Source organism: Podarcis erhardii, assembly GCF_964252035.2.
Source record: "Podarcis erhardii genome assembly, chromosome: 5".
In the NCBI taxonomy this organism is placed as follows: Eukaryota; Metazoa; Chordata; class Lepidosauria; order Squamata; family Lacertidae; genus Podarcis; species Podarcis erhardii.
In genome coordinates this window covers 18,331,318-18,353,175 of record NC_138509.1, presented here as the reverse complement: position 1 = coordinate 18,353,175, position 21,858 = coordinate 18,331,318, and the positions used below count along the sequence as shown (strand labels likewise).

The window sequence follows — 21,858 nt, the reverse complement described above, 5'->3', positions numbered from 1 at the left end:
AATCGGAAGCCGCGCCTTGGTTTTCAAACTGCTCCGGGAGTCGAACAGACTCCCGGAACAGATTAAATTCCAAAACCAAGGTACATCTGTAGTGTGGAGGAATCTTTCAGTGCATGTGTACCTACCATGGATCTCTCAAAAGAACCCTGGGGTTCCTCAAACTGCTTGAAAACCACTTCTCTGCACTATCACAAAGCACTGTGGGAAACTTTTGAGGCAGGGCGAGAAGAAGGGGAAAAAAAGCATTGCCATTTACACCAGTAATTCCTTATTATGCAGCTTACATAACTTTGAGGCTGAGGAAACTTCACAGTACTAAAGATGAGAGCTGTATATTATGGGTGGGAAGGAGTACTAGGAAAGCTGATTAAGAGACAAAAGTAGCAAGTGGAAACAAAACAAAACAGGGAGTTCCCTGAAAAACTAGGTCTCGGGCAGAACTACATGCAGAGTTGACACAGGTAGGGTTGTGCAGGAAATATTTGGGGGAGCAGGGCAGACAGGGGAATTCTGATGGCTTGTTGCTTGTACTGTCAATTGTACCACTGTGACCTATAAAATCTAATGAAAGCAGCATGCAAGGTCAGAATTTCACATTGAGTTTTGATCCAACAAGCCAATTCTCTGGCTGTATGTTTCTAGGCTAGTGTAACCGTCTTATGCATAAAGCCTAATTCCCCACTCAATCCCTACTCAAGGTACAAGACCTTCCAATCTGATTAACCGCCAGGGCAACATTAACAGATACTTTTCTTTCTTTCTTTTTTTTTAACCTACAGATCTGAATTATGCTACATTTATCAAGTAAATTCTAGAAGCCCATCATTTGAGTTTTCACACAATTTATTTGACCGGAATGCAACACAACAGTACAATCTCCATATATTTTCTGGCTGGATAATTTAATTTCTGTAAAGGAAAGGGAAGAGAATGTCAAGTCAATATCGTGCACTAAATATACATTCGTTCTATAAAGCTAAGGAATTCTCCTCCCACCAACTGTAAGTAAATTAATTTTGACAAGCATGTCTAAAAGGGATTTTTCAATTGTGTGGCAATATCAATCCAGCCAGTTGCCACAACTGTTAAGAAGACCCTGCAAATAATGTGGGGTGCATTTTAACTTTGACTTGTCTGCCCACCTCTTTCCCCAACCCTTGAAGATGGGAGGAGTTAGGCTGTGCTGAGGAGCCAGATCACTCCCCACAATACCCTTCAAGGAAGAACTACTCCCTGCTACAGATATTTATGATAGTTACTGTGACATGCACCTAAAGGAGGTTTTTAAAGAACTGCAATGAAGGAAGTTAACCATCAGTTATCAGACAGCCTTCAGGAAGGATGAACTTCTGAAGAGACTAGCAATAAGCAGGTCCCTCAGCAATGAAGTATGGATGTAGTTTTACCTGTTAAAATCCACTGCTGGCTCACTGTAAGAAAGGGAGAAAAAGATGTCAGTACATCTTTAATCACATCATTTTCATTTAAAAGACAAGACAACCCCTTTAGGCTATGTACCATTGTTTTTACACTACTGGATCACACCTATTTCCATACCTTACATGTATACAGAATTAATTTTAGTTGTAGCCTTGGGCTAACTAAAGAATCAAGCCCAGAATCTTATTAGCAGGCTTCCTGTTTCAGTTGTGTCAAGATCCAAGTTTGCAGCATAAATAGTACAGCGATGAAACACAAAGGATTAGGTGAGAAAAAGTCAAGTTGCAGGACGATTTTGAAGGTGAGAGAAAATAGCCACAGGTAGCTTAGGAGCTGGCTGCCTGTCAAGTGAATAGCTTAAGAAGCAGTTTGCCACAGTTAAGGGTAAGTTGTTCGCAACTTAAGGGGGATTATTGCAAACTAGACAAAAGGCAAACAATTCCTTGCCTCCCACTACTAAAAAGCTTCTCACAAAAACCCAGGACACTTACTAGATAAACACACATCAATGTACAAGCCTAAGTGGTATGATAAGGTCTACTATACAAGGATTCAAATACTTTGTGTGCATTTGCAATGATATTTAGAATATACAATTGCTGATATGCAGCAGTGAGCCACACTATGTGAGCTATGTAACAGCATCAGGCCATATTCCTCTCTACTCCATAGCTCAGCAGACTAGAGAAAGCAATGTATATGCACAGAAGTGCACACCCACGTGGCCTTGATTTGTGGTACACATTTACCCAGAGTTTAGCCACTAGAATACAGGAAAGTATAAACTGAGGGATTTGTGGTCCTGATCCCCACTCAGTTTTCCACCTTTACAGGCAGATCAGCAGCGTCGTTAAGTTTCACTTTAAGTTATACATGAATGGAACAGTTCCAAGGAAGACTTTACAAACTATGAGATAGGAAAAGTGCCTTGTGAAGGTATTGTGATGCCTAAACCTACGTCATTTGTTCTCATATGGTTGTAAGCCAATATTGAAGCAGGCAGGCTCATGATGTAGCATCACAGAAAAGGAGAAACAAGGATGCTGGTGTGAAGAGCTCCAGAAGCAGTCTTGCACCTGAACCAGTGCGGGGGACACCTGGATAATGGGACTGTTCTGTGCTTGTGGTGAAGCAGGAGGTACATTTAACTATTTGAAAGCCTCAGATAAAGGTTAAAGCCTAGAACAATATGAATTTTTAGTGTATGAATTGCCAGTTGCGTTTAAAAAAGAAAAGAGGACTAAATCCTCACCATTCAATAGAAGGGAACAGGATTTCGAGTGTTTTAGTTACCAACTTGTTCAGCTATATAAGCAGTTCTCACATGTAAATTCAGCCCGCAATGTAGTGTTTTTATAAGCAGAATATTTGCCTTGGTGTATGGTTAGCCTGAAGCATGAAGCTTCATCACGCTTTCAAGAAGGTTGTTGCACACTAAGTGAGAACATGCAACATACATTTTAGACATCTAGGGCCACACTTGTTCTCAATACGGGGGATGCTACTCATTTTATACATGTTGTATATTAACTACAGCACATTTAAGCTTACAAACCTGCCTGATACTACAGCAAAGTATTTCCTACTGGAAATTAAAATCTATAGAGGCAGGAAAACTTTGTTCCAAAGCAAAAACACACAGACAAAGCAAGGGAGCATTAGGAAGTCAAGCAAGTGATGCATAATACACGCAATCACATCCATGCTTATTCTCGGTACCTGCTAGGCACTTCATTTCTGATCAACAAGAATCCCAAGAAAGTAGGAAAAAAGGTGAAAGTAAAGGATTACTACTAATCAAAAGATTGAATTTACAGTAAGTCAGTCATTTAATAAAAAGTTTGAACTCAAGGCTATTTAAAATCCAAATTTAAACCATGCTTATGTTAAAAATGCCTACTGGGTTTAAGTCTGATTTCTGCACTGTTATATGTTTCGCAAAACTTGTATTCAACTTGAATGCTCCATGTTTCAACTCCATTAAATGCCAGCAAGTGTTTTTCTATTTACCTGTACCCACTTTACTGAGGGACATTTCAAGTCTCATTTAGTTGCCATTAATATGTGCTAATAATTTGGAGGATAAGGCAGGACAGGATGGGGTCAGGCAAGATCTACTTTAGCTACGCAAGAGGGAAAGGGTGGGAAAAAGACACTCCAAAACACTCCATCTTCAGATGAAGACTTTGGAGACGAGGTACTGTTACCTTTTTACTTTGTTATCTACTAAGTAATGAGAGATGCACAAAAGCTAAACTACTTGAGAAGCTAAGAACTACGCAGCATCTCAGCGTTACCTTCTGCAATCCAGAAGTAAAAGTTGAAATTTGAAAGAAAAGGAAAAGGTTATTTTTGTCATGAAACATTCAATATAGTTACAATAATGACTGCGCTTATGAGCACTGATGGGTTGAACTTACTTTCTTGCCAGCTCCAACATTTGCTTTAGCTGTTCCTCTGACTTTCTTCATCCTGTTCTTACGTTCTTTACGCTGTTTCCTTGAAGTCTTTTTCTTTTCATACAAACCATGCTAGTAAAAGGAAAGCAAAGTAAATCACTCAAAGTACACACTGGCATTTAACCTTGGACAGTCATAGCATTGGAAAGGATCTCAAAAGACATCCAGTCCAATCCTGCTGCCAGTGCAGGAAATCCACTACAGTGGTACCTCAGGTTACGAACTTAATTCATTCTGAAGTCCATTCTTAACCTGAAGCGTGCATTCCCTACATAGGCCTCCCGTGGCCCCGGAAGCGGATTGTGTTCATATCCCGGGGCAAAGTTCGCAACCCAGGACACCTACTTCCGGGTTTGCGGAGTTCGTAACCCAAAGCGTTCATAAGCAGGGCTGTTCGTAACCCAAGGTACCACTGTACAACATCCCTGGTAGGTGGACATTCAGCCTCTACTTAAAAGTGTAACAAAGTAGAGCCCACCAGCTTCCCAGGCAGTTGACTCCACTACTGAACAGCTTGTAAAATGCTTTTTCTTCTCATTTGAACCCAATAAAGTCATACCTTGGTTTTTGAACAGCTTAGTTCTCGAACATTTTGGCTCCCGAATGCCACAAACCCGGAAGTGACTGTTCCGGTTTGTGAACTATTTTTGGAAGCCGAACGTCCGATGGGGCTTCCGCGGCTTCCTGCAGCCATTCAGAAGCTGCACTTTGGTTTCCAAACATTTTGGAAATTGAACAGACTTCCAGAATGGATACTGTTCGACTTCCAAGGTACGACTGTAATTCAAGTTGTGGCCTTTGAAGCGACATAAGGCAAATTCACTCTCTCATTTATATGACAACCCTTCAAAAGTTGAAGATGGCTCTCATTATTATATTCTAAACTCTAATCCAAGCTCAACACACCCAGATCATTTGAACCTTTCCTCACAAGACTTGGTAGCCAGGCCTTTTATGATGTATGTAGGCACACTAAAAAGTGGCGATGTTGAAAATTTCAGTAGAAGAAGAAGAGTTTGGATTTGATATCCCGCTTTATAACTACCCGAAGGATTCTCAAAGCAGCTTTCCCTTCCTCCCCCACAACACTCTGTGAGGTGAGTGGGGCTGAGATACTTCAGAGAAGTGTGACTAGCCCAAGGTCACCCAGCAGCTGCATGTGGAGGAGTGGGGAAGCGAACCTGGTTCACCAGATTACGAGTCTACCACTCTTAACCACTACACCACACTGGCTCCTAGAAGACTGTAGTGACAAGTCTTTATAGGAACAGGAAGTTGTTACAAGTTAAACATGGGAGAATTGTGGAATTGTACACAGTTGGAAGGGATTACAAGGGTCTTCTAGTCCAATCCCCTGCAATGCAGGAATCTTTTGCCCAATGTAGGGCTCAAACCAACAGCCCTGAGATTAAGAGTCTGATGCTCAACCAACTGAGCCATCCCAACTGAGCACAGCATCTGCTTTGCATGCAAAAGGTTCACTGCAATGAGGGGACGGGCAAGATACACATAGATATAAATAAAATACTGGTGTAATTGATATCAACCTTCTTAATACCACTAAGTACAACAATAGTTTAAGATACCATTTTAAAATAAAAAAATTCAACAGGAAGAGCGCATCTTTAACAGAACAAACGCTTCAAAAGGTCCCAGAAAGAAAGAAAAACCATTTAGCAAGACCACCCCAGTCTGTCCAAACAAGGTAAACAACCGAAGGAGCCTACCCTGGCTAGTCTGTGCTTTGGTTCATTTTTCTTTGCATAGTCGAGGGAATCGTAGATCATGCCAAAGCCTGTTGTCTTCCCACCTCCAAAATGAGTCCTGAAGCCAAAGACGAAAATGACATCTGGGGTTGTCTTGTACATTTTGGCCAACTTTTCGCGGATTTCGGTTTTGGGAACAGTGGCCTTTCCAGGATGAAGAACATCTATCACCTATAAATACAGAATTGACAAAACATTAAACACTTTTAATGTATTGGCGGGGGGGGGGAGACACCTATGAATGCAGAGCTTCACAAAAGTTACTATTCATGAGCTACTTTACTTTGTCACACACATGTAGGCCTTAAGCATCCTCTATGGAAATCCAGCTGTCCCCAGCACTGATGTTATTCAGGTGGCAACAAAAAAAACTATATTTACATACTTTTTGCACATAGTGCCGATGGCAGTCCTGCAAAAATCTACTGGGTAGGTTTCACCTAATGTCAGTGGAAGAACCTTAAAAGGGCTTCTTTAATAGAGCTTTCCTCCCCTCCCCTCAAAATTGGTTCCTAGGAGTTGGGAGAAGCCCCAAGTAGCATGTGCAGCAAAATGTTCTCTCTGGCAAACCAATGTGCTGGTGCAGTGGAAACATCTAAAATAGCAAAACGAATAAATTCCACCAGCTGATTGTGCTATACTGGTTTTCTTTATATACAATGCATTTTAAGGGCTTTTCTGTCATTTAAGACTGCTTCAGTATCACAAGAAGTGTAAACCACAAGGCAAAACATGCACATCAGAGTACAAGTTGCTCCTAGCACAGTGGTAGCAATGTCCTGTGTGGGACATATATATTAGGATGCAATATAAACTTTTGAACACGGGAATGAAAACCAGTACGGAAGCATTTGTTAGGGGAAAATTCAGGTTCCACTGCCACATTCTGGAATATAGCTAGCAATTTCTTTAGCTTCTAGTCTTCCTGTACAAAGCATTCTTAAGTTCAGAGTCTATTACAGCTAGCTTCAGTCGGAAGGCAGGATCACTGGTGTTCAAATATATATTAGCTTATGAACTAGAAAGTTAACAATACAGTGGTGCCTCGCAAGACAAAATTAATTCGTTCTGCGAGTCTCTTCGTCTTGCGAAGCACCCCTATTAGCGGCTTAGCGCTATTAGCGGCTTAGCGGCTAAGAAAAAGGGGGGAGGGAAAAAACTTGCAAGACTTTTTCGTCTTGCGAAGCAAGCCCATAAGGAAATTCGTCTTGCGAAGCGCCTCGAAAAACGGAAAACCCTTTCATCTAGCGAGTTTTTCGTTTTGCGAGGCACCACTGTACATTCAACATATAAATGAATAAAAGATTGATAAATCTGAGTAGCCCTTGTTTACCCTCACATAGAAACATTGACAAACTGGCTGGGCCATTCCAGCTTTTCAATGCACTCCTTGCTATGCCACAGTATGTTATCATGCCAAAAAATAACATTAACAGTGGGGGGAGCATGACAATTATCAGATATTTTAGTAATCTAAAAGAAAACTTCTCGATAACCATTCAAGAAACTTTGCTTATAACTGCAAATCAAGATATTAACACAGTAACAAAAACATATCAACACACTGTAGCATCCCAAAATATAATGCTATATTACTAGTTAATCCAGGAAAAACACTGCAGTCACTAAATTTACCAACCTCAGCTTTAACACAGACATAGACTTTATGTATGCGAAAATTAGGCTACGATTATGAATGAAGCAAATGAAAGTATTAACACATCTGCCTCACCATCTGCTTACGCTGAAGCAGCCTGTTGGTCATGAACTTCCTTGTTCGGATGGTGACCGTGTCGTTCTGCAACAAAAAAACAAAATTCAAAGACACCGTGTGCATTAATGTCTGCTAATGCAACGATTTGAAGCTACCTTAAAGTGCCAAATTTCAACTATTTTTCAAGGGAGGGGTATAAACTGCTACCTACCCCCACCCTGCCTCTGAAGTTTAGGCAGATATGAAATAAAACAGTAAGATAAAATAGCGATTCATTGAACTGGTAGCCCTTCCATAAATCCGGCGCCCTCCAAGTGGTTGAGATTCCCAAATCTCATCAGCCCCGGCCAGCACGGCAAGGGATGATGGAAACTGGGGATACAGAAACAGCAGCAGCAGCTTGGGAAAAAGCTGGTACAGGAGAGGGCATTTTGATAACACACACACACTCCGCCATCCCCGTTTATTGGTAGACCAGGCCGCACACTAAGCCCGAAAGCAGAGCGGTGGAGGGGGGGGTGCGCCGTTCAGAGCGCGAGCCGGGCCCCTAAAACTCCTTCCTCCCGCCCAATAACCGACCCAGCACAACCAGAAAGCCCCGCTGAAGGGAGTGCAGTCACTCCGAAGGCCAGCGGGCAAAGGATGGCGCGGGGCTAATTCGGATTGAAGCCGCCTCTCCCAGGGAACTCGAGGGAGCCCGACGAGAACTCACCATCTTGGCGGCGTCTCCGGCAAAAGGAAGGAAGGAACTTTCAGCAGCCAATCATATAGCGGCGCTCGCGCGGAGGAAAAGGAGGCGGGCCTTCGCGTCCAAAGGGGAAGGCACAGAAAACGCGTCGACGGAAATCGACGGGGGACCATAGAGACTTCCGAGTGTCGGTACGGATGCCTGAGTGGCCTGTTTACTAAGGAAGAAAAGAAAACTCGTTTCCAAATCGCTGACCTGCGTGTCGGCTTTTCTTTGTATCGTGAGGACAAACAACGTGGGCTCTAAACGCTTTAAGATTGGCTGTCATAAGGCACCGCTCGCCTGCCAGCTAATCTCACAGCTTCACTGATAGATGACTGTTTTATATTGAATTTCTATGCCGCCTTTCGTCCGAGGAAACACAGGGCGGTTTACAGTAGAAAAACACAAAAATTGCAACTTGCTGTAAGAATGGACAACAACTATTAAAGGATGACATGGATAATAAACAAGATGTGGCAATAGGAAAAAGAGATGAACGTATGTTCGCAACGGGAGTGAGAAGCCTGATTTTAAGAAATTGTATTAAAGTCATTTGGACGGATTTGTAATAATTTGGAAAACTAATAAGAAATATTATTAAAAAGAAAAACACAAAAATACATACCATAAGAACAAACGAAAGCAATAAACACCTTCCCCCTGCCCAACAATGCACACACTTTAAAAGGCCACAATAGATGGTTTAATCAGCCAAAGGCCTAATTAATGAAAGGGTGGGGAAGCAAAAGAATATTTTGCAATACCAAGTACCAAAATGAGCAACATAGCTGTGGTTGCAAACCGCCCTGCGATCCTCGGGTGTTGGGAGCCGTAGAAATTCAACAACAACAACACCAACACCAACACCAACACCAACACCACCACCAACAACAACAACAACAATAATAATAAAACTTTCTCTGGTCTGGGGCGGCTGGCAGGTGGGACCCCCCCGCGCGCTCTCCTTCCCTTTCGTTGCACCTCCGGCCATTAGGTGGCGCTGCGACGCCGGGTGGATGCGGCTCCGAACGACCCTTCGCGGTTGGCGGCGACGCACGACGCACGACGCACGCGCCCGATGCCCTTCTGCCGGCTCCCGAGCGCAGCTCGCTCAGGGGAAGGAGGAGGCGGCGGCGTTGGTTCCGCACGGCTCCGCTCTCTTTTCCTGCGCTGTCCCCGGGCGAGAGAGGGGAACCGCCGCCATGGTGAAGGAGCAGTTCCGCGAGACGGACGTGGCCAAGAAGATGTAAGCGGGGCTCGGGGGGCGGCGAAGAGCAAGCTTGTCAAGTTTGGGGGGCGAGAAAAGCGGTTCCTTGGAGGGGAATAGTCCAGAGGCACGGAAGGCACCTCGCGGAGAGCCCCTTTTGGAAAGCAGAAGGGATAATTTATTTATTTTTTAATTATTTTTTGAAAATGATTTTTATTTGCTTTTACAAGCGTAGAGTTATAACAATACCAAGTAAATACCCACACCTAGAGATTTCTCCGAATCTCCAGACTTCCCGCCATCCCCTCCATGGGTCTTATTGTCAAGCATTTTCAACTGCATATTATTTCGTAATCCATATTTTGTATCTGTCCATAATTGTCCACAGTGGTTGTTACATTACAAGTGCTATTCGAATCCTGCTGTTGTTTTCATCTGCTTGCAGTGGTCTGCTAAATAAATTATAAAATTTTCCCATTCTTTCTTAAAGTTTTTGTCTTCTTGGTTTATCCTGGGATAAATCTATTTTTGGCTCAGCCAAAAAAAGAAGGAAAAGGAAGTATTTTGGAAATCTAAATATAAGCAATTTTGTTTACATTAGATGGCTATATTTTCTGCTTGCACTTTCTTTTTTGCAAGCGTAGCTTGCCCTGGGGCTTCATTAGGGTGGGGAATAAAGTAAAATAATACAAAAAAGTAATTTTCTGTAGTATTTAAACATGCCTTCCTCTTGTACTCAGCATTTTCCCTTGGTTGTAGGATTCTATGGTTCTATATTATGCATGTTGACTTGGCAGCAAGTCCCATATAAGTCTGCATGAGATTTGCATCTTTATACAGAGTTTCTTCAGCCTGTGCCCTCAAGAAAGTACTTCTTTACACAGCACATAGTTAAAACGATGGAACTTGCTCCCATAGGATGACCACAAACCTAGATGGCTTTAGAAGAGGATTCTCCACAGATGATGATGATGATGATGGAGGCAGCAATGCTTCTGAATACAATTAAGTTCGTAACTAGAGGTACCACTGCACCAACCAGTTGCTGGAAGTCACAGGAAGGGCTCAAATATTGCTTGCCAGTTTCCCACACGCATTTGATTGGCCACCGTGAGAACAGGATTCTGGACAAGATGGGCCCTTGGCCTGATCCAGCAGGCTTGTCTTACGCTGGATAAAATGTAAAATACCAAAACAAAAGATAAAGCAGCAGGACATCTCAGGTGGTTGCTGGTCTCTTCTGTTGAAACCAGCAGGCTGTTTTTATGTTCTTAAGTGAGTAGACATCAGGGACTTCATGCTTTCTATCGCCTGTGGCTGTGCTTCTAGGAGTTTCAGCATCGCTATCCACCCAACAACATTTCTGAATATTATCTAATGGCAACTAGTCACAGAAATAGAAGCTTCTGAGGCATAATCATTTGTGCTAAAATATTTTCTTTAAAAATCTACTTTTCCACAGTGTAGCGTAGAGTGAGCTCCCACCTCTTGCTTCTTGCCTCACTTCACATTATGACAGATAGACTACAGAAGGGAAGAGGATAAGATCCAGCTATTAAACTCAAGTATCCTTGCTGTCTGTGTACATGAGCACTTGTTTATGGTGTCGGGGTATGTGCAATACTCAGGAAAACATGTGTTTTTAATTCACTTTTTGACTTAGTCTTGAGCTAGCCAAATAAGGCTTCGTGTCTTATGTGAATTGTACATTTAAGGGAGACTCTTGACCAATATTGGAGATTACAATGGGTGGTCTGTTGGGGTCAGGCCACTCATAGCTTTATATGCTAAAGTCAGCACACTGAATTGTGCTTAGAAGGCTGCAAGATATAAATACAGAAGTCTGGTGTGCTGGATTCTTGGTATTGCTTACTTGTCAGAGGCAACATTCTGTATAAGCAGAGACTTCAAAATAGTCATCCAGGGTATCTCCATTTTGTGATATATCTGGTGGTGTTTTCTGTTCTAGAAGCCACATCTGCTTTGGGATGAAGTCTCCGGAAGAGATGCGACAGCAGGCTCACATCCAGGTGGTTAGTAAAAACCTATACAGTCAAGACAACAATCATTCACCTCTGCAGTATGGTGTACTGGACCATCGAATGGTAAGACCTTTTGTTGTTCAATCGTATCCCACAATGCATATTTCTAGTTAGAAAGGATCTGGGTTGCAGGACTTTGAAAAAACTCAACCTGTGGAACTGCTGTCAGGCAGAGGAGATAGGAGAGAGATGGGTGACTTGACAATATAAAACAGCTTTGGATGCTTACATTCCAAAAGTGTTTCTTTGTGCACCCATTACTTTCAGATCATATCAGTCTTTTCTAGTGTGCAAAATGTATGTCGATGAAAAACTTAACAGAACTTGAGGTCTAGAATTGTAGGCTAAAATAAAGCTTGATTTCTGTAGTCTGGTTTTCTTTTACTGAAAAGAAGAGAACTTGTTATGCATGCTTATTTGTGGCTAGATAATTGTGTATGGATGCGTGTGTGTGTGGACTTGTGAGAACTAAGATCCTTGTGACTTCTAAGATTACAATGGATTAATAAAGCCATATACTGCCCATGACACATAATTAGTAGTGGGGTGTCTTAATTCATCAGAGAGCAGCTTGACAATATCTTATCTATTTAATTTGATTTATTAAATTTCTGTACTGCCCCTCATCTGAGAACCACAGTGCAGTTTACAATATAAAAACCCAAAAAATACATAACGTAGTAGTAAACAAAAATAATAGACACAGAGAAAGTGTGTGTGTTTAAAAGATTGTTTAATTAGTCAAAGTCCTGGGAGAAGAGGAATATTTTTGCCTGCCATCTAAAGATATGTAGAGAAGGTGCCACTGTTAATTGTTTTATGCATTTCTACTCCCAAGGGTACAAGTGAGAAGGATCGTCCCTGTGAAACTTGTGGAAAGAATCTGGCGGAGTGTTTGGGTCATTATGGCTACATTGACCTGGAGTTGCCTTGTTTCCATGTGGGGTACTTCAAAGCCGTGATAGGCATTTTGCAGGTAAAGTTGCATTTCATGTCAAGGACTGGAGATGACAGAGATTGAGGGACACTTGACATGCTGTTCCTGTTGTGGGCCATTGCCTGTGATGATGTCCTCATCATCACAGAAAGGTTGTTTTCTGCTGCTCCAGAGAAGCGGACACGGAGCAATGGAGCCAAACTACAAGAAAGAAGATTCCACCTAAACATTAGGAAGAACTTCCTGACAGTAAGAGCTGTTCGACAGTGGAATTTGCTGCCAAGGAGTGTGGTGGAGTCTCCTTCTTTGGAGGTCTTTAAGCAGAGGCTTGACAACCATATGTCAGGAGTGCTCTGATGGTGTTTCCTGCTTGGCAGGGGGTTGGACTCAATGGCCCTTGTGGTCTCTTCCAACTCTATGATTCTATGATTCTTCTGATAGGAGACCAGGGTTCAAATACCCACTCAACCATGAAGCTCACTGGGTGACTTTGGGTCAGTCATTCTCTCTCAGCCTCTCCTACTTCTCAGGGTTGTTGTCAGGGTAAAATGGAGAGGAAGAGATCTATGCATTCTGCCTTGAGCTTACTGGAGGGAAGGTGGACTAGAAATTAATTACAGTACTGTGCTTACCCGATGTTCAATATATAAAGTTTCTGAGTAGTTCTTATTAATGAAGTGCTCAGTAGAATAGACTCCCCCCCCCCCAAGTATTCATATAGATATTTGGGCTTTTGGCCTTTCCTTAGATTTACTGCATAGCATAGCTTTGAAGAAGAATACATGACAGGAAGCTCAACTCCTTCAACCTTCCACAGTGTCCCTGTATGTGCATATAAATTTATGGAGTGTTCAAAGGTGTATTGGTTGACGGCAAATTGTGTTTTTTGCTTCTGCTCTAGATGATTTGTAAGACCTGTTGCCGTATCATGCTGACCTTCGAAGAACAGAAACAGTTTTTGGATTATCTGAAGAGACCTGGCTTGACCTACCTCCAGAAACGGGGTTTGAAAAAAAAGATCTCTGAAAAGTGCAGAAAAAAGAACACCTGCCCATATTGTGGGGCTTTTAATGGTGAGTGCATTAATCTGCCCTTTGGTCCTTAAGCAACTTGAGTCTGAAACCGCTTAAGAACTTGAGACCCCACTGTCTGATCAGACAGGGGACCACCTGGTCTAGCATCCTGTTTTCACAGTGGCCAGCTAGATGCCTATGTGAAGCTTGCAAGCAGGGATCCAAGGGCTCTCTCTGCTCCTGCAGTTTCCAGCAGCTGGTATTCAGAAGGGTTCAGAAATACTTCACGGATGGATAGGAAGTATAAGACTGCCTCATATTATCACGGGTATTTGATTATAGATAGTGTCTTATTTTTGTTGTTGAGATTTGCTATGTGGTTGTCACTCTCGGCTTTTAAAATTGTTGCTTGACATTAAGAGTCGCTGCAGTTTCTTGGTTGCTGTTTTATAATCGAGATTATGTAATGCCTGAAAAAAACCAATTTGAACCAAACATTCTTAGACTTAGTGACTAAACCACAATACAGTAACCTTATTCTACTGAAGGTTTTGGTCGGTGTGTCTCCTGCGCTCCTCATTTTTTCCTCTTTTTTCCTAATTCTGTTTGTAAAACATTGAGCATGACTCTGGAGTGCTGACCGATGTAAAGTATTAAAATGCAAAAATGTGTGAGCAAATTTTCTGGATCTTCTTGTAGGTACTGTAAAGAAGTGTGGCTTGCTGAAGATAATCCATGAGAAATACAAGACGACGAAGAAGATAGTGGACCCCATTGTGTCTAACTTCATACAGTCCTTTGACACCGCTATAGAACATAATAAAGAGATTGAATCCCTACTGGGGAAAGCCCAGGTAAATAATAAGAAACCTGTGCAGTCTTGTATTGTTTCAGTTTTCTCTTCCTTTGGGAATGGGGATTTCTCTTCAGTTGAAACAAACCAAGGATTTTTTTTGCAAAAGCATTTCTTGATGCTTAGTGCCTAGAGGATGGTAGCCTATCTTAGTCATGTTTTTGCTCTGCGGCAGGGTGGATTTGATTTAAATTGATTTAAACATTAAAGCATATGTATCCACTTTTGTTAACTGATAATAATATAATAAAAAAATTATTTATATCCCGCCCTCCCCAGTCAAAGCCAGGCTCAGAGCGGCTAACAGCAATAAAAGTAACACAGCATTCGAAAATCAATATTCTATTTTTATATATATATATAATTTTTATTGGGTTTTTACATTTTATAACAACAAACACACACACAAAGACAAAAACACACAAATACAATTACATACCCTAATTTTCTTTACCCACTTTCATTGACTTCCCCCCACCCCCTCCTCTTACATCCCAGTTCCAATAATTAATTCAGCAAGTTCTTACCTAACCTCTTAAACATATTCATATTGCTTTTAAAAATTTAATTCTTTTTGTTTATCTATATTCAACTTATCCAATTCTCTTATAATCATTAATTTCTTTTTTTTTTAAGGTCGATCTAACTTCCCTTCCACAAATTTTCCCTTTATTATATTAATTATAGGTCACATTGACCAAATAAAACAAATCATAACATTTTATAATTCTATTCTCTCTCCCCCCCCCCCGCCCCGGTTTCTGTCCCTTCCCAAACCAATGTCCAAAAAAACAAACAAAAAATAGTTCTTAGCCCGGATTCCTCACATCCGAGGCGTCTGATTCTCTGTCAGTCCCTCTCTGCCAACTATATTGGTAGTCCTCTTTGTTGGTCCTAAGACCCCGAAGGAGTTCAGTCAGAGTCACATCATATTTTCTTTCATCCAGAATGTTAAAAAGTGTTTGCTGCGAAGGACCATCTAGTTTTCCATACTCAAGAGGAAAGTCCCAATCATGTTGCTTTATTCTTTTTAGTTTTAATATTCCAAGTACTCCAGGGACTTCCCTCTTCTTCTTTCTCATCTTTCGCAGGTTTGTAATCCAAAGGTCTTCTTGCTCATACTCTAACAATGTAGATTCCTGGTTGATATTTTCCACTTGTAGTGTCTGAACTCCTTCTTTCTTCTCTGTCAATTCCAAAGGCATCTCTTCCTGCTCAGCTGCAGAGTTTTTGTCATACGTCTCCTTTGTGCATTCAGCAGAGTTGTTTGTTTCAGAATTCAAGGTCATAAATACTTTACTCAGAGCCATACTCTGCTCTTGCAGGATTCCCACGAGAAAGAACATTTTTTCTATCTCCGCCAGTAATTTTCCCTCTGCAGCCATTGTAATGTCACTAATTCCCCCTAGGGGGCTTTCAGTTATTTAGTAGTCCTTTTCCAATAATCTGTTACTTTGTTATTATCAGTACTTTGTTTCCAATCGCCTCAGTTCAAATGTATCACCTTTAATTCAAAGAGTTGTTTAATAACAAAATTCTTTACTTTGTCCGCCCGTTTGACAGCTTCTTTGACAGCTGTCAAACCCCTTTCACTTCTTCCTCCGGCACCCAAATAGGACACTCCCAGGTTTTTGGGGGGGATTACACACAAAGTTCCAAAGTTCCTCCCTTTCTCTCCAGCACAAAATCTTCTTCTATCAAATTTGTGAAAAACTTTTAAATCATCAAAACAGTATTCATTCCGCCTTAATTCTCCGTTCCTTGCTTTAAATCGTCTATAAGTAGAGGGGGTGCGGACTTCCCTTTAACACATCCCCCGATCGTGCCGAATTCACAGGATAGAAAATTTTTAAAGTCCAAATTCCACTACTCACGGGTCCTTTGTTATCCAGTCCAAATTTTGGGAAGAAAGTCAGCGCTCTCCGGCCATGGCTTGCGGCTTCGCTCCACTGAAGTAGCGGTCTACTCTCAGCACCACGCCACTCTCCGTACCCTCTCCGTAGCCTTTAAAAAGGCTCTTCGTGGGTCGGGGAGGGCGCTTAAGGTGCCCACCGAGTCACCAAGTCCGCAGGCTTCCGCGCCTGCGGTTTCTGAGGGTCCCCGTGTCGCTGGCACGGCAAGACCCGTCTTCAGCAGAGCTCGGAGGGAATCCGCCATTAGCCGTTCGCGCTAACCCGGGTTAAAATCAATATTCTAAAATCAATTCAAAATCAAATGGCAACCACTGGGCCAGAGTTCTACGAGGATCGCCAGAGGAGGGGGTCAGACTGTGCCTTGGCCAAAGGCCTGATGGAACAGCTCTGTCTGTGGTTAAACAATTTTTTTTTTAATTAGCACACATGAAAATCTTAAAACAAATCCTTATTTCCTGATGGATAGCCTTTGGACTATAATGTAACTTAAATAGAAAACTATATTTAGAAAGATTTTTTTTCTCGAAAAGCATTGTATATTAAAAATCCGATTTAAATTTTTTAAAAAATCCAGTTATTATTTTATAAATCATTGATTTCTATCCGCCCTGCTCTGCAGTGTTCAGTAGCAGACAGCACAGCAGGGTTTTGCCTTTTATTCAACCTCGCTCCCACCTAGACACTGCTGCATACAGGGAGGGATAAGTTTGGTATGGAGCATACATGCCAGCAGAGCCAATCTGGTGCTTCTGCTACCAAATTTGCACCGTATGAACCTCACCACTTCCCTGCCCCTCTCCACCCAGTATGCAACAGTGATTCAGAGGGAGGGAGGTCAGGTAATGGACACAGCCTTCCTCTGCCATCCGCTACTCGTAGGATTTATAAAACCAGTGAAGTGCCTTCTCTTGTCTGCCCAACCTACAGATGGTTCACAACACCTTAAAAGAAGTTGGAGAGATTGTAGCGTAGCAGCTGAGTGCGTGGCTTTCTTGCAAAACCCTAGATTAAAAGCATTTCCAATTTAGTATGCAATCTTACACTTACCTGGGAGCAAGTCCCATTGAACTTAGGCTTACTTCTGACATTTGCATTGTTGCAGGGGTTTTTTAGCAGCAAGCCTGTAAGAGCTTGACTGCGTGCGATTCATGAGAATTTGGTTTGAGATGGTCAGAGTTGGGATTCTCAGGCTCTAGGAATCACTAGTCTAAGGTGGTCCCTTATCATTTCTGTCATCAAACTCTAATAATGGTTATTTGCCATGTGTGAGAGATGATGAGTGGGTGGTAACAAAAAGCCAGACATTCTTATCTTCTTGTCATGGAGGGAGGAAATGAAGCACAGGAGTCTGTGAAAGTACATGTGTTGTTGTACCAAAATCACTGAGTTATTGTGTGGGCTGAATCACTATAAATCTTGGCTGCCGCTCGAAGAGCTGAATGTTCACTTTGCACAGTCTCCCAACTGCTGTAATTGGCTGCCTTGAATTTTGTCAAGGAAAGCTTTTAGCCTTGTGTGTCTCTTGCAATTCCATTAGATGCCCTGCCTCATACTCTTAAAACAATTGTGTCTGGGCAGCAAGTGTACTTGGCCTTCATAAGCAAATACGCAGTCTAGACTCTGGGTTCTGTGTGTTTAGGAAGCCACATATACTTGAAGTGTGTGGCTGCAGTAGTTCAGGGGTCAGCAAACTTTTTCAGCAGGGGGCCGGTCCACTGTCCCTCAGACCTTCTGGGGGGCCGGACTATATTTTGGAAAAAAAATATGAATGCATTCCTATGCCCCACAAATAACCCAGAGACGCATTTTAAATAAAAGGACACATTCTACTAATGTAAAAACATGCTGATTCCCGGACCATCCGTGGGCTGGATTTAGAAGGCGATTGGGCCAGATCCGGCCCCCGAGCCTTAGTTTGCCTACCCATGCAGTAGTTGTTAGCATGTTCTTTCGGCTGACTGGAATGTGTCCTTGGACTATGACAATGCTATTCCTTGCCTGGAACGTTCATTTGCACGTGTGTAGAAACCTCTGATTTATGTGTGGCTGGCTTATAGCCTACTGTACAAAGTACAGTACTTTATACCATTGTTCTACCCACTTTTTTTGTCTAGGGGATGGCCCAATAACTTTAGGAAATAGGCAAAGTTTGAGAAATGTCTTTTTAAGCCTTTGTGTTCTAAAGAAAGTAAAGAACACATTTGTGATCCTTAAAACATGAAATGCTGCCACAACATTTTGCCCTTCCTTGTGGTTTTAAAGCTACTTGACAAATCAGTGAACAAGGCATTGCTTGAGTCTTAGCCAGAAACTGAGTTTCCCGTCTTGCAATGATAAAAGTGTGATTGTAACCTTTTACGTTTTGTAGGAGAACTTGAATCCTTTAGTGGTTTTAAATATCCTAAAGAGAATTCCCGCAGAAGACATCCCTCTGCTTTTGATGAACCCCGAGTCCGGCAAGCCTTCGGACTTGATCCTGACACGACTCTTGGTCCCCCCACTCTGCATTAGGCCGTCTGTGGTGAGCGACTTAAAATCCGGCACCAACGAGGATGACTTAACGATGAAGCTGACGGAAATAATTTTCCTCAATGATGTGATCAAAAAGGTGAGTTGCCCTTTAATTTTATATTTGTGGTTAAAGTAGGTATGGATTGTGCTTCTTAACAGTGCTTTTTAGAATGCTGTCCTAAATTCATATGCTATTAGCTTTTGAATTTGTAGTAAAATGCATAACTAGTTTCCATAGGAGACACCTTATTTTAGGCCCTCTTCAAACTGTGAGTGCCTGAGTTTTGTTGCATTCTTATTCTAAGCGTATATATTTGAGGTTGGTCTGGGCCTGGGATTGCCATAAAGTTCCTGACCTCTTAACTCCTTTCCTACCATGCAAATCTCCTATCCCTTCTGCTTATATCTATGGTGTAATGTTATGTCTGCATCAGGCATCCTTAATGAGCTTATGGCTGGGTCAGGGATTGAACCAGGCTCTTCCAAAATCAGCAAATTCACAAATATATATATATATTTTTACACAGGAGTAAAACACAGGGAAAAAGCCATTTCTCAGCCCCAGAGAATTCTCTTTTTGGGCAACCTTGCAGGGGTTAGGGTGCAATATGTTCCTAATCAAAGATCTTAACTGCAGCTATAGTACATTTGGTCTGGTAAAAGTTCTTAGTTCTCAGATATTGAGTTCACATCTGGAAGTCCATATTCGGAATTGCTCTGAAATGGTTACTACTCTGGTTATTTTAGTTCTTTCCTTGTTTTGCAGTAAAACTTTGTGAAAGAAATTTGATTTGGTATTCTCATAAGAACATCGTTACATCCTTGCAGAACTTGCCGAATGTTCCCTAGAAATATGGAGTTGCTTTTGTTGAAATTTCCTTTCTTGAATTGGCTGTTTTGTTGTTGGGCAGCATAGAATATCAGGAGCCAAAACTCAGATGATAATGGAGGACTGGGACTTCCTGCAGCTGCAGTGCGCTCTGTACATCAACAGTGAACTCTCTGGCATTCCTCTCAACATGGCACCCAAGAAGTGGACACGAGGCTTTGTTCAAAGACTGAAGGGAAAGCAGGGTAGGTGTTTCCGCATAATCTCTGGCTCCTGCAGCTATCACATCTGATCATGTGAAATCCCCTTACGTCATGTCCACGTAGCCCCAGTATTGGCTAGTCTGACAGAAGCTCTTTCTGGAGTCTAGTGGTGGAATCTTTTCCAAACGCTGTTCAGGATTACATTTATTTCTTGGATTTTTATCTTGCTTCCCAAAGCAGTTTTTAGGGGGAAGTAATGAATACAAACACATTTGTGTGTTGAGCTCCGTTACCAACTGCTGAAAGTGGGATATAGACTATCCCTCTGGGGTCATGTATTGCAAATGGTGCGGTTATATCATAATGGTCCATATGGGCTTTGTAGTTTTTGTTTGTTGGACTTGCCAGGCAGACTCTGCAGCTGACAAGGTGCTTGGCAGCAGGCTACTAGTGTATTTGTGCACATTAACACTTGCTAGTGAGTTTTAACCCTTTTATTTCCTGATGTAATTGGTAAATCTAAATGAGCACAGTTGAGTCTGCTATATTTTGTGCTATGGAGGTTGCTATGCATTATACCTAATGTCCTCTGTGGTTTTGCCCCCACCTTAATTTCGCATCCTTCTATATACCAATACATCTCTGCCTATGCCATTAAATCTTCCAGCTCAATCCTTAGTCATCCAAAGGTCTGTTACTTGCTAGCTTAGATAACTCCACCTTTGTTATCCGTTATACCTGTGTAAAACTCTCTTCTAAGAACATCTGCACAACAACACTTCTCTCTCTCTCTCTCTCTCTCTCGTCCTTCAAATACCTTCTTAAAATTCACTTTCTCCATGAAGCCTTTGGTTTAACCCTCTTTGCCATCATCACTTACTGAAATGGAGCTTAAATATATTCAACAGAATTGAATGCATATTCTCCTACTTCCTTCGTCCCCAGCTACCCCATTGCTTATTCCTGGGTTACATTTTCAGACTCTATCCTCCTTGCAGCAGGAACACATTTTGTTTTTTAAACTGCATAAAGCACTCTGTACATTGATAACACCAAATAAAAATAATAAAGAATAATAACTTCAGTTTATTTTCTCTGTGGAAGATCAGAGATTTTTTTTCTTGACCGGCTTCAACTTTCTCTCTTTTCTCGCCTCCCTCCACTTCCTTTAAGGTCGGTTTAGAGGAAACTTGTCTGGAAAGCGAGTGGACTTCTCGGGCAGAACAGTGATCTCGCCTGACCCAAACCTGCGCATTGATGAAGTGGCTGTGCCTGTTCATGTTGCAAAAATACTAACGTTTCCTGAGAAGGTAACTGGGAGAAAATGAAATCTCCTGTTGTGTGGTGCAGTCCCTTGCTGTAGTAGCTTCCAGAGAGTCTGCACATGGTTCTATCAAGATCAGATCTCAAGCTTTGTTTGAATCACCAAGTGGAATTAAACACCCTTTTGACTTAGGCTTTACTTGGGAAAGAGATGGATGTCAGACTTGCTCCTGGTATCATTCCATGTAAAGGACAGGCCCATGTCCTGTTGACAGAAATTTAGCTGTATGTTGTCTGTTCCTTAAATTCAGAAGCTAATCTGGTATCTTCACAATAGCATTCTCCCCTTCCCCCCCCCCCTGCTCCTTGCACTCTTGCCAAGCTGAAAGGTCTTGTAATGTGTATATTTTTATAGATGACATCCAATAATCTTGAAAAGAGTTGTAGTATGTGCACAAGAATAGGGCTAGCCCAAACATGGAACTTAGCAAGTCCTTGAGTGCTAAAATTCCAGAAGTGTCTCCTCCTGGCATCTTGTCAGTTGTATGATGTAAAGGGATCGCCCAGGGTATTGAGGTATTACCCTGTTACAAAGGAGTGACAGGCATTTAAAATAACAGCAAGAAAATGCTATATTGACTTAACTCTTGATCGTTTAATATGTTGTTGTTTGTGCTGTCTAGTATATAATGCAGAGAAAATCACATAACTATGATTTACCCAGGGCAGCAAAAATTACTGGCAAAGCTCTGCACAAGAATTGTGCGAGTTTTTCGCTTTTAACTCGAGCATTCATATTACAGGTGAATAAAGCTAACATTGACTTTATGAGGAAACTTGTTCGGAATGGTCCAGAGCTTCATCCTGGTGCCAACTTCATTCAGCAGAGGCACACACAGATGAAAAGGTGCGGCCTTGTATCTGAAATAGACTCATTTTACTTCAGTCACTTGATTTGAAAGTTTAGGGCTTGTTTTG

The 21,858-nt window shown here is 41.9% G+C and overlaps 2 protein-coding genes across 4 annotated transcripts in view; one reads left to right on the top strand and one right to left on the bottom strand.

The window, feature by feature from the left end:
* Positions 1 to 825: 825 nt before the first annotated feature.
* RPS24 (ribosomal protein S24) lies at positions 826 to 8,181 on the bottom strand. 2 transcript variants are annotated; one of them, XM_081864452.1, is made up of 7 exons: positions 8,092 to 8,181; positions 7,398 to 7,463; positions 5,627 to 5,836; positions 3,861 to 3,971; positions 3,160 to 3,177; positions 1,407 to 1,430; positions 826 to 909 (listed from the first exon to the last, which is right to left on the bottom strand). In XM_081864452.1, the coding sequence occupies exons 1-5, from the start codon at positions 8,092 to 8,094 to the stop codon at positions 3,172 to 3,174; spliced, it is 396 nt and encodes a 131-aa protein (XP_081720578.1). In that variant the 5' UTR covers positions 8,095 to 8,181; the 3' UTR covers positions 826 to 909; positions 1,407 to 1,430; positions 3,160 to 3,171. The 2 variants fall into 2 exon arrangements, with proteins under 2 accessions (XP_081720578.1, XP_081720579.1); XM_081864453.1 differs by lacking the exon at positions 3,160 to 3,177.
* Positions 8,182 to 9,185: 1,004 nt separating this feature from the next.
* Positions 9,186 to 21,858, top strand: part of POLR3A (RNA polymerase III subunit A) — a 51,883-nt gene continuing 39,210 nt past the window's right edge. For both annotated transcript variants that reach the window (XM_081864205.1, XM_081864204.1), the window contains exons 1-9: positions 9,186 to 9,355; positions 11,286 to 11,421; positions 12,197 to 12,334; positions 13,197 to 13,368; positions 14,008 to 14,162; positions 18,443 to 18,682; positions 19,497 to 19,659; positions 20,791 to 20,927; positions 21,684 to 21,787. In XM_081864205.1, the coding sequence (XP_081720331.1) occupies positions 9,312 to 9,355; positions 11,286 to 11,421; positions 12,197 to 12,334; positions 13,197 to 13,368; positions 14,008 to 14,162; positions 18,443 to 18,682; positions 19,497 to 19,659; positions 20,791 to 20,927; positions 21,684 to 21,787 (1,289 nt within the window). In that variant the 5' untranslated portion in view covers positions 9,186 to 9,311. The remainder of the gene's footprint in view (positions 9,356 to 11,285; positions 11,422 to 12,196; positions 12,335 to 13,196; positions 13,369 to 14,007; positions 14,163 to 18,442; positions 18,683 to 19,496; positions 19,660 to 20,790; positions 20,928 to 21,683; positions 21,788 to 21,858) is intronic.